This window comes from Schistocerca cancellata, chromosome 12 (assembly GCF_023864275.1).
Source record: "Schistocerca cancellata isolate TAMUIC-IGC-003103 chromosome 12, iqSchCanc2.1, whole genome shotgun sequence".
In the NCBI taxonomy this organism is placed as follows: domain Eukaryota; kingdom Metazoa; phylum Arthropoda; class Insecta; order Orthoptera; family Acrididae; genus Schistocerca; species Schistocerca cancellata.
Window position 1 is genome coordinate 168493768 of NC_064637.1, and position 13223 is coordinate 168506990.

At 40.3% G+C, this 13223-nt stretch overlaps 1 protein-coding gene across 3 annotated transcripts in view; it reads right to left on the minus strand.

Annotated features, from left to right (window-relative positions):
- Nucleotides 1-275: 275 nt before the first annotated feature.
- Nucleotides 276-13223, minus strand: part of LOC126109880 (protein roadkill) — a 695429-nt gene continuing 682481 nt past the window's right edge. For all 3 annotated transcript variants that reach the window (XM_049914959.1, XM_049914960.1, XM_049914961.1), the window contains 4 exons: nucleotides 10944-11121; nucleotides 10661-10839; nucleotides 6166-6308; nucleotides 276-3539 (listed from right to left, as the gene is read on the minus strand). In XM_049914959.1, the coding sequence (XP_049770916.1) occupies nucleotides 3395-3539; nucleotides 6166-6308; nucleotides 10661-10839; nucleotides 10944-11121 (645 nt within the window). In that variant the 3' untranslated portion in view covers nucleotides 276-3394. The remainder of the gene's footprint in view (nucleotides 3540-6165; nucleotides 6309-10660; nucleotides 10840-10943; nucleotides 11122-13223) is intronic.

Genomic DNA, 13223 nt, shown 5'->3' on the forward strand with positions numbered 1-13223 from the left:
TTATGTGTCGTCATTTCATATGCACACAAGACATTATGGTTCTCTTTTACAATATTTTCTTCAGACAGCAAAATGCAAACACGCAAACACACACACACACACACACACACACACACACACACACACACACACACACACACACACACACACACAATCAATCTGTTTAACATACCATGGGAAGCATATCAGTTCAAGAACAGCATGTTTAACACTAAGTAACGTTACAATTAAACAGGGGTAGAACACATTTCTGATAGTAAAGAAAATGCACAACATTCTCCAAAAACTTCCATTTATTCTATACTTAATGAAAATTTAACTCATATGAAGTATGTGCTGTTGGCATCATATTTCCCAATGAATTACACAAATGAAGCTACAATTATGTAAATTTGGTTACAAAGGCAATCAGCACTGGAGCACAAACAGAAATGGAGTCAAGAAGTTCACCTCAAACACAAATCCAGTAGCAACATCTGAAGTACCCGAGTACATTTGTACACGTTACAAAGTAAATCTATGAAAAACAATGCAATACACAGATCGGTGCAGTTTCCTAAATGCAAATGCCACAAAAGTAGCTAACCGGACGACTGTCGTTACTGCACCCGACATCAAAACGGGACGTGCCGGCCGTAATAATGTACGGACAGACGTATTGCAGAGTTTTACCACTCGTCATAAATGTCGTCACTTACTGCAAAAATCAAAAAGCACTGTGCTTAAATGCAGGTAAAGCCAGCAGGCTTCCCAGAGAGTACGTGACAACTGAATTTACCGAACAAAAAAACAGGATGTCTGCATGTACAACATATTTTTTAATCTGTCGTTCTATTTCGACACTGCGTGCTGAGGAAACATCCACCACTCTTTTTGGAAGACACGAATTTGAGGTTTCTAGCTTGCCCACTGTTAGCAGTAGTACAATATATCTTAATTCGCGTCCAAAGTCGGAATCGCAACTTTACAGAGGAGGGTGTACTTTACACCGGATACGAGGAAGTCGGGAGAGGGTGGATGTGACCTACAGTGAATTCGAGAAGCTTCACAGTCTACAGCTGTTCCGAGAACAAAGTCGTACATTAATGGAGTATACATTGGGGCAAACAAACATAAAATACTGTTATCAGAATGATATTCTAATGATTTTTAGTGATTAGAACACTAATGAAGTATGATCCACCATGAACAAACTAATGTTTTATCACAGAAAACTCAATATGGCAATGAGGGCATCAACTAATCTGGTAAGATAATAAATGAATATATGGACATGTATATTTCCTTAAGATTACAATATTTGGCAATAACAGTACTGCGGTTCCCACAGAAGTTAACATAAGCGCACACAATTATTCTCTGAACTCAGATATTTGCAATTTTTTTCCTCCAATTTGTCAGTTTACACAAGAAATAGCATAATAAATTGCATTGCAGAGATAAATCAGCTGATAACTTCAAACATCAATGCAAATAATAAAATTAAATTACAGGCTTTTGATGGTTTTCCAAAATATTAAATTATTGTGATAATTTGCTTCAAGGGATATACTACCTAAACTAAAGATATTAACATTTTCTCAAACATTAGAAATCCAGTAACTTACAGCACAAAATCTTTACTGATGTAAAACGATTAAAAATCACGTAACCAGCAGTTTTCATTTTGTGTACAAGAAACAGTTATCACTAATTTGTCCTCTTACACATCACACGAAAACACTGTTTCCGACGCATTTACAAGTTTTCCCAAGTTATTCCTGGTGAATTGAAATACAACAAACCACGGTTTGTAAACATTACCGTATAAAAAATGAAAACATTGGCACGATCAAATCAAAACCGATTCCTCCTCAAAATACGGGCACGACTCGTCCACTGTACTGTACCCAAAAAATTTAACTGATAACACGGTATCTGGCTCGACATTCACATTTACTTCCCAGTCGGGTCAAATCTGTACACTGCATGCAAATGCACGCATCGGACCCCCGAGAGCCAGACATTTCGTTTCGAAATAGGTTAGCTATCTTTCTGATTCCGAGAACAGATTTAGAAAGATACATTTAAAATTTGTTCATAAAAATACTACTGCAAGTTGCATCTCATTTTCGTTTTTCTTTGGAGAAGTGCAGATCTTAAAGTGCACTTCAATAACAAGAGATAGTCACGGGAAGGGAACAGGATTCTGTGTGTAAAGGAAATATTCACGAGACATGAAGGTCAAAGCAAAAGGAAAGAATATTCTGGGGCAAAGAATACTGCAGGGGGTGAGGTGGGGAGGTGCAGAGGACTGGGAGTCAAGTGTTAGCCATTAACTATTCCTCATTAATTCAAAGAATTTCACAGAGGATGCCGCAAAGACTCAGTGGGCAAAAACAAAACAGAAAACCCAGTTCAAATTAAAACTATTTCTTAAATTAAAAGAAACTGGAACAACAAGTTTACAATTAACAATAGTAACCACACATTAACATACATAAGCGCACATGCCCAAAGGCACACAAAATAATAAAATGAATTTGGGAGATCATATAAATAAAACTAACTAGATTTTTCACTCCATTAATAAATGAGAAACAAAGTGAAAAGGCTGCTCTTATAGTGTTACCTTTAAAATGAGGTGGAATAAAAATAATATTTTATTAAGGAAATCAATCTTTGTACAGTTTCTGCAACTTTGTTTTCCACAAAAACAAACAATTCTTCGTGTGACTTTTCTTCTGTCTGCAAAGTTCCTCCGAGAGAGAAGTTTTTGGAAATACAAAACGGCTTCAATTTTCAACTAAAGAGAATGTGCAAAGAAATCGCAATCCTCACAAATGACCCGCTCCCGCAAAACAATTTGGAAGTCACCGAGTGAATCAAAAATGAGCTTCAAATCGAGTAATAGTGTCGAGTGCAATTTCTCTCAATTATGAACTCCCACTTAGGTTCTAGGTTCCTGTCGTTTTGCATACGAAAGTGTACAAGAAAATGTCTTATCGAATTTGTAAATGTTTCGGGTAACTTATTTCCAAGAAACTCTCTCTCGGGCCACACTTTCCATCCGACCCGAGCACCGAGCGGGTGAAAAGCTAGGTCCTCGACGCACAGTTTCCTCAATACGTACACACGTAACGACGAAAAATAAAAAGTCCGACCAAAAACTGACAGAGGTAAAGGAGGTACGACAAACGGTGCAGGAGAATAGTTCCGAGTTTGTCCGGAAACTGAACACTGCCAGCCAAGCAGTTGACAACATACGGTGACGGAGGAGATTTCAGGGAGACGGTGGGACAGGGGGCGGCGGAGACCCCACGCCGGAGGCGGCCACGGTGCAGGCGGGGGCGGAGGCGGAGGCGGAGCTCGCGGTCGCAGTCGCCACCGCGGGGGCGCCGGAGGGCGGCTGCCTTCAGCTCTGCTTCACGCGTTTGCGGGGCGGTCCGATGGGCGGTATCTGCTGCGTCGCCAGTGCTCGGAATGCTTCTGCGATCAGATGCGGGTGAGACAGGATCATCTGCTTCCAGCCCTGCGTATCCATGACGTCCGTCGCGTGCCTGGGAAGGGGGCAGAGAGGAAACTTTCCCATTACCTGTACACTGTCCCCGTTTCTGGGAACTAATACGGACTGTTTCACAAAAAAAGAAAGATCACATTTTAGCAATTTATATCGACCGATTGGCACCAGTAACAAAAAGAAGAAATTGGAAAATGCAAAGCCTTAAGGCTCGTAACAACGTAGTTTTCCACTTTAAGCTACCTGCAATTACAGAGTACATTTCACGAAGCATATTTTTTGTTGGGTTATAAAGCATCATCTGTGGTCATTCTCGAAATATTACCTACACGTGTGTCATTTACGAATTGAAAACTCTATTCATTTATAAAATTGGCACACCGGTTACGACACTGTTGCCTCTAGTTCACATTTACTGAAGACCACTACTTACAGATACGTCAACACGATGCCTGAACACCATTGGTAAACTGTATACCAATTTTTTAAAGGTGTAATGTTTTTAATCTATACATACCAAAATGTAGACACACACTTAGATCATATTTTCTGAATGAGCACAGGAGATACTGTAGAAGTTAAATGCATCTGGTGAAAAATACTAATTGCAGTGAACTTAGCACGGAAAAACCCAACTGATATACAAAAGCTGTTGTGAAATACAAACTTGTCACAATTGCTACATGACCCAAATATGAAATCTTTCAAATTACCACAACGCACACTCGTGGAAGGTGAGGTGTGTCAATCGAACGAATGTGGGCTCAAGTTGCAGATAAATACTGCCGGGCACCAGTCCACATCCATTTTGACAGTAACCTCAGTCAGAGGCAGGACGACGGCCTGTCGGCCGACTGTGTCCGTCGCATTTTTCATCGAGAATTTTGAATTATTCTGTGTGTGGCAGAAAACGTTCACTGTCTGTATCACCGGCCGGAGTAAGTGCAGAGGTGAGACTCCGAGACCACCTCGCACTCCCGACGAGTGGAGACCACTCTGCAAGTTTCAGAGTGCAGCCCTCAAAATTCTACTCCCAGTTAAAGCAGAAAATGTGCAGTTCGTCATACCGCTGTCCGGGTAAGTATTAAAGCTGTGTCTGGCCGACACTATAACCGGTACACGCTCCCTGTCAGTGACAAAAGGAATCTCTGTTGGCAGTTACATTTTACCACAGTTTCAATTTTCGGGGTCGTACCGGCATTTCGTACGAGCAGTGAAGTTAACCAGAATAGTGTGTGCATACAGAGCTCAGCAACTTCAGGAAGTCTAGCAAGAGAAATAGTCACCTAATTTGAAGGTGTTTTTGCACCATTTATTACAGAGATTTATACGGATCACTGTTTTTTGAGGACAACACAGTGATTGGAATGAGCTACCTAAGCAAAAGATTCCACGACTTACCAAACGGGAAAGCACTGGTAGATAGACACACAAAAAACACACCAGGCATCAATCTCCAATAATTTCAAGTTGCCGCCACTCATACCCCACATCCTTTCCCCTCTTTCCTGACAGATCAACCGTTGGTTGCGAAAGCTGAAATTTTGTGTGTGTGTGTGTGTGTGTGTGTGTGTGTGTGTGTGTGTGTGTGTGTGTGTGTGTCAATCTACCAGCACTTTTCCGTTAGGTAAGTCATGGAATCTTTGTTTTTAATATATTTTTCCTATATAGAATGTTTCTCCAACAGGTTGTACCCTCACATGACAAACAAGAAAAAAAAGCAATTTCTGATAAGACACACCGTGCAACTTTTCTCGTGGGGCTATTTTAACAATTTTTTTCGCTACCCGTTTAGCACACTATGTAAATGAGCTCAGAAACAGAAAAGCAGCAGCACATAATTAGGTCTACAAGTAAATCACTCATCAAAAGTATCACAAACAAACTGCCGTCTAGATGTTTCTCGCACAGAAATACTGACAGCATTTTGCAATTTGTTCCGTAACACATTTCTACTAATAAATGTAAATTGTTAAAACCACATCATTCTTTTTTTAAACACAGAACAGTATGCAGCATACTACTGGGGAGTATTATACTGAGTAACATTTTAAATGTTTGGCACATTCGGCCCAATTGTGCATATCTACCATCCTCTGGCTATCCCAGAAAGCTGCCCGATGCACCGACAGTTTTAGTTAAACAACAGTGTTTTATTACTAATTTAATTGCTACACTTTCAATCTTGCCAGGGATACACAGAAACAACTGAATCAAAAGAGGAATCATTTCTGAACAATGTTTTATAGTTACAAGTACGCTGTCTTATCTTTAGCTATAAATTTAATCATTGTGGTTCTCTTATGCTCATTTACAGCACCTAAAACAAAGTTTTATTTATCAGGCTTATTTTATTTCAAGAGACACGTGGCTTTCTCACAGCTGTATTTCAGCACTTGCCAATTATGTTTGATCCAAGACTGGGCGAAACATCTACAGTTTTCTAATTTTTTTGTTTCAAATTCAAATCAATTTACCTCCGTGTCTCCCACACAGGAGACATTCGCAAGGCAAAATACAGATTACTGATCGTACAGCACAGGCTATATAAATGCACGTGCACACACCCCCCACATACAAAATTAATACTGAAACTTCCTGGCAGATTAAAACTGTGTGCTGCAGAGTGAAAATCTCATTCTGACAATTAATACTATAATACTAACGTGTTGATGAAGTCGATGGCCTGCGCTTTCAGCTGATCTGCGCTGTGGAGATCTGCCAGTATGAGGATGTCCGCTGCATTCTCAATTGACAGATTTGTACAGAGGGCTTCTTCACACATAACTTTTAACCTCTCCAGCGCATACTGAAAAAAAAAACCAACAACAAATTCTATTACCTTACACAAATGTTTAATACTTTGAGAAAATATTATATTACATTAAGAGCGTCACAAAATGACAAATTTTTACTGTATTCGAACCTCAGCTTTTAGAGCCACCCCCATTCCTCGATAACCTATCGACCGGGCTCTCGTTTTAGTCGAGCGGTGTCAAATGTTCTCTCTAAGTACACTTATTTCGTTACTATCTGAAAAACTGAATCTTCGAAATTTGTGTGTGGCACATTTCGGCAGGTTACACTCTCTCGTTCCCAGTGCCGCTTATCGTCCGAGTTTCAATTACACGAAAAGCTACACTCCTGACACTTTCACTTTCGCAGGAGACTTCCCGACATTTATACTTGGTATTAACATATTTCACTTTTCAGGAAAACTTTCCCTACTACTGCCAACCCTCTTTGCTGCTCCCACCATCCACTATTTTTCTGGCCGTACAGCAAAACTCGTCTTATTACCTCGAACGACTCAATCCCTCGGCATCACCCATTTTACTGCACTCCGTTCTCATATTTTTACCTTTATTGGTCGTACTGTAAGCTTTTTCCGTGACATCTTCAGTTCTGTTCAACCGGTTTTCCAAATCTTCTCACACGGGGAAGGGTGTATTACGGATACAGTTTTCCACTCTGAACTATGGAAAAGGTGGAATAATAAAACTGGTGGAATAATAAAACCAGATAAAAACAGAACCACTGCTACAAATTTAAATTTTTTTTTTTACAACACGCAGACAACAGAAAGAATATAGAGTTAAAAATGTGTGTCAAAATCACCACAGCATCACAACACAGAGGTCTTTAGTACTTCAGTAGACAGTAAGTGCAATTACTGACACTGAAGTAGTGGCCAGTGTTCATTGTGCCAAACTCTACTGTGAATTGGTAGCAATAATAAAATTCTCATGTCCCTTTAAAACACACAAACATTTAACACTAAGAGGAAAATGAGAACTTCCTGAATATGAAGTTGACACTACCATTTAACTGTAACAGTTAGGACACGTTTTCACTTAATAAATTCTACCCCCTTTGCAATTCTTAGGAAGTCTACTAGCAAGCAGATTTCTGTCACTGCCACTGCCAGTATGTCAGTGTAGCTTATTTAAGACTAATACGGATATAATAGAGGGAAACATTCCACGTGGGAAAAATATATCTAAAAACAAAGATGATGTGACTTACCAAACGAAAGTGCTGGCAGGTCGATAGACACACAAGCAAACACAAACGTGTGTGTGTGTCTATCGACCTGCCAGCACTTTCGTTTGGTAAGTCACATCATCTTTGTTTTTAGATATATTTATTTAAGACTAAGTTTCAGCCAAAATTTTTAGCACTTGACAACATACTTTCAACTGTCCATTTCTCTGTAAGTGAGCACAGTAGCACCCCAATGACTGTTGTGCTTTACTCACTGCAGTATGTAACAGCCAACTGTATGCACCAAACCAAATATGAGAAGGTGCAAACTAGGGAAGAGATGTATCAACCTGCAGAACATGTTTTAGTAGGAAACCATCATACAATGTACATTCACATTTTTACAATCTTCTCAGAAGATAAAAAAAACCAAACTACTCTAAATCAAAAATATATTATGCAGAATGGTAATTATTTTATTCGCTTGAAAGCGACAGTTTTCCTCTCCCACGGCACTACATTAAGTTTCAGTTAAGCACGAGAGAGAGAGAGAGAGAGAGAGAGAGAGAGAGAGAGAGAGAGAGAGAGAGAGAGAGAGAGAGAGAGAGAGAGATTACTATGTAAATTCCACTTCATTGTTCTTTTTTATTGTAATTTCCTTTCCCATTTAAAAATCATTTTATCTATGGTTGTGCCACTCAGTTGTCACGTGATAATCAACAAATAACCTAAAAACCAGTTTCTGAGGACACATGTAATAGTTGCAGAATACCACAGAACTGCTCCCATTTTTGATGTTATTCTTTCAAGTAATAACAATGCAGGTAAAGTCATCAAAACCAGTTTAAAGATTTTCTGTGTGTAATTCAGAACAAAATTGTACAGGGTGCTTCATGAAGATATGCAAATATTTTAATATGTTGTTCTACAAGAAAAAAGAAAAATGTCATATAAACATATGTCCGCAAATGTTTATTTACCGAGTTACAGCTAATTAAGCTTTTGCCTGACGTTAGTAATTTTGCTAATATGAGGCCATCGCGAAACTGTACAATGTCAAAGTAAAGCACAATTTCCATTTATTTTGTTGTTAGTGATCTGGTGAATCTAATAAATCAAGCCCAAGACATGTACCCGCAGTAGTTTTCCAGAATATCCCAGTAAGTATATATGACAGTAGTATCTGTCCCTGAAAGAACAGTTAGCGTAGATGACCGTGCAGCTCTGCTAGAAATGAGAAGATAATTAAATGGACACCCTAGCTGTAAAGAGTCGTCGATGTATTTCATTGGGGACGTGTCTAAAATGTGTGCCCTGACCGGGACTCGAACCTGGGATCTCCTGCTTACATGGCAGACACACTATCCACACGAGATACTGAGGGCACAGAGGATAGTGCGCCTGCAGAGACTTTCCCTTGCACACTCCCCAGGAGTATGACGGGCAAACATCTATTAGGCGCACTACGAATGTAGTGGTGTGGACATGTCGAGAATGTGGGTCTCACGGGGAGCGTGCAAGGGTTAAGTCGCTGCAGGCGCACCATCCTCTGTGCACTCAGTGGCTCAGATGGATACAGCATCTGCCATGTAAGCAGGAGATCCCGGGTTCGAGTCCTGGTCGGGGCACACATTTACAACATGTCCCCAATGAAATACATCAACACCTGTTTGCAGCTAGGGTGTCCATTTAATTATTTCATTTATGCCAATAATCAAAGAAGTAATTTCTTAAAATTTTTAATTTAGCAACTACTTGGCCCAATTTTTTTTAAAATTCCGAACAATTGCACAAAGTTTTCAACAGAAGTTGTAGAGAATTTAATTTTGGAAAAATGATGGTGATAACACTAACAAACTGCACGAATGTGTCAGATAATCTGCTTTTATTAATACCGTAGCACACGTGAATTCTTGTTAAATTGGAAAAAAACAAAGCTCAGTGTTAAAGTTGTACAGCGCACATACGGTTTCACATTACATTTACAATAAATGTTCAAGAAATGCAAGGCGTTTAGCTGCATATGTATCAACAGATTTTGCTGCTTGTTTCAGTTTCATGGGTTTGTATAATAAATAATCTTTGCTTCTCTGTAGGTTATGGAAAACTACTGCAGATACACATCTGGGACACTTTTGTTAGATTCACCAGACCAATAACAACAAAACAAATGGAAATTGTGCTTCACTTTAGCCTCTTACAGTTTTTCAATGGCTTCATATTAGCCAAGTTGCTAAATTTCGGGCAAAATCTTTTATTAGCCTAACTCCATAACTAGACATTTGTGAACCCACTTTTTTGTTTAGTTTTACTTGCAGAATAACATAGTAAAATGCTTTCATATCTCTGTGAATCGCCTGGTATATTTAACGAAGTACCTGCAATGAAGAATGACACCCCATTACAGCCACTAATGTCGGCAGGTATTAAAGATAATGTAACACTACTTATCTCCAATACGATTACGAGCTCGGCATCAGTTTTCGAAGCCGTACAATCGGATACAGATTAGAGTCTACAGGGCAATAATACGGACAATAAGTTGGAGAGATTCTTTTATATTCAAGATTTAACACTACAGAAACACAAAAGCACTAGCTACCGACACACAGACTTTACCTAGTGATTTTGAGCAACTCAAATTTTCATCGTATCTTAATTTGAGCCAAACTTTTCCCACCTACACATTCAGAGTTCTCAGTTCACCCACCTCTCCGACTCCATTCCGACGCCAGATTTCACGCGAACTCCGCAAGGAATCGAAGGCAAGTTGTGTCCAAATTGTTGTTTCCTGGATCCTCAGCCATATTCCCCGAGCCACTGTACGGTACCTCGTTCCACAACTAGTCATCCCCTAAACTGTTCCACTTGCAAATGGAAAGAGGGAAAAACTATTTTCTTCAGTCACAGGACTGAACTGTGGACAAGTCGAGTGCAACTGTCTGGGCAAATGTCATTCCCTATATCCTCACCCTACATCTACACGTACATACACAGGGATTTCATCCAAACCCTCGTGCGTGCATTATTGTGGCAGTACAGAGGTGAAAGGACGAGTATAAACCTTTGACAAAACAGTCACTGGAACCTACTGTGTGTTTTAGGGCACTAATCTAGAGTAATGCTAACCCACATTTAACAGAACGGTCAGGGTCGCGACACACGGTGGAGACTCACCTTGTCGGCGGCCGCGAGCAGGTCGTCCGCCATTTTCTCCAGCGACGTGGCTCGACCCGTGTATATGAAACGCAGCATTTCCCTTAGTACTTCGTGGTCTACGTCCGTAATATCTACTCGATTATATTTTCGCTCCTCCATCTCGTGTTCAAACATAGCCGCAAATACTGGGCTCCGCGCTGAAAAGGAGACGGTACACTAAAAATCTCTACTGTCTGAAGTACACGCGACAAATAACGGACTGACCCGTCTAAAGAATTTACTAAAAAACAAAGTAACTTACCGGCAAGGATAGCTTTGTGGGCCTGGAACTCTCTCCCACTGACGGAGAGCGTCACGTCGCTGAACCTCTGATTGTCGAACAGTGAGCCCAGGTCCTCAGACAGCCGGCACTCTGGCACTTTGAACTGAACGGCATTTGACTGACCCGAGATGTTCACACTGTCTGCCACTACACTCACCTACGAACACACGAGAAAAGAAACATAGAGGTATCTACACATATATTAATGGGTAGGGGTGGGGGGAGGCTTGCAATCTATAAAAATAAAGAAATTCTGAACACGATATATTAAAAGAGATACGTATTAACCATTCAACTGGAGCAAGTGAGGTCTGGTGGATGTGCCTCAGGTGCTGCTCCGTTTGCACACCTCGCTACACCGAGACTTTCTACGCTCTAAATTTCTAATTTTTTTTGTCGAAACAATACACTTTCTCAGTATTGTGCGAAGGTGAAGAATCGATAGGAAACCACTACACCCTTCGTAATGCAGCCGACCGTGTTTACGGGAAATTACCGAGTGCGGCAACTGTTCGCAGTTATCACACGTGGGCTTTATTTCCCACACGGTGAACTGTATCGAGGGATGGCACACGTCTTCGGCACAGGACGACGATCGCAGTGACTTTCTCAAAAACGAAAGAACTCCGTCAACTGCAGGTCTGCCCTAGAGATCACAGATTTCCGAAGTGTGGACATATTGAGAACACGTGCCACGTCAGAATGAACGGAAGATAGACTTTGAAAAATCAGTATTACTTTCTATGTGCAACAATGAAGTGGTCACATAATGTAGTTCGTACGTACAGCGATGAAGAGAACGTACAGTAGAATCTGAAGTTATTCGTAGAAATGTAGCTAGCAGTTTTCTATTTCTAAGCATTTATAAGAAACTCAGAAAATAAGTCAGAGAACAGCAGTTATAAACACGTAAAGAGGAATCTCGTCGCCATACTGGAAGTAACACCTCATTTGTGGTGACCCTGGAAGAACACGGATCACACAAAAAATCTTCATTTCTTGAAATGAAGCAAAAACAACCTTTGCAAGCAATTATTGTATCGATCACAAAGAGTGATAAAAGTGAAAAACACTAAAGAAAATTGATACGTAGGAGTACCGGAGGAGGAAACTATAGTGGTTTTAGCGAAGACTTGTCAGAAATAACGCAAATCCCAGACGGACTGAATAAACAGATCAGAAAAAGAAATTGTGCTTTTTAAACTAAGCACTAGAGATTTATCACTAAGAAACTTGGTGCAAACGACTTGGTATGGGCCGTAGAATTTATCGTAAAGCATCGGAATGTAACAGACGGCCAACTGCTTTTCCAGATAGTAATCTACTGCAGTGGACGACCAGTGAATACGCAGCAAGCTGGAGATCGAAAGACAGCAGTGTGACCACTCTGCAGTTTCACTGAGAGCGACGGAAACAGTGCAGTCGACAACACGACAAGGTCTAAAGTTCAGCAAATCCGAATGGGCCGTACAAACTACAAAACATTAAAAAATTCCCCCCCCCCCCCCCCCCCCCTCTCTCTCTCTCTCTCTCTCTCTCTCTCTCTCTCTAGTGTGGGATTGGAAATTGGAAGAGAATGGAATTTAAGTAATGATTTTCTTTTCAGTAACTATCTTGAATTAGGGAATAGTTGTACAATTAGTATTATTTAATTCCTGTGTCAGTATTAAAACTTCCAGTAAGGGAATTTTATGAGCTGTTTCTGACCTAGGTACTTATCTGTAAACAGAGATAATAGGACAAACTAATATTAACTTAATTGCTCAAAGTGTTCGGTTTAAAAAAGCTCTTGCTGAGGTGAAGCCTAATTAAGTACAGGTAACTACAGTAACTATTGACCTCAATATCAAATTAGATACAGGTAAGGATAAAACATTCCGACAAGCCACGAAGTCGAAACCTGGAATCGACAGCAAGGCGGTATCGGGGAAAATTTAAGTTTATATCGAAAGGATGGACAGACAGGAAATGGAGGTGGCGCATTTGTCGCAGTAGTCGAGAAACTCAAATCTGCCGAGTCAGAAACTGACACTACATGTGAGATTGTGTAAGTGGGACACTATCAGGGACGAGCACAAAATCGTCGTCACATCCTACTATCGCTCTCCAGACGACTCTTGACGTAACTGAAAACTTTAAAGAGAAAACCTCAGTTCACTTGTACGTAAGTTCCCCAGTCTTACTGTAATCACCGGCGGAGAATTTAATCGTGCAACAATAAATTGGGAAAATTTGTTCTGTGAGTGATCGACGTGATAA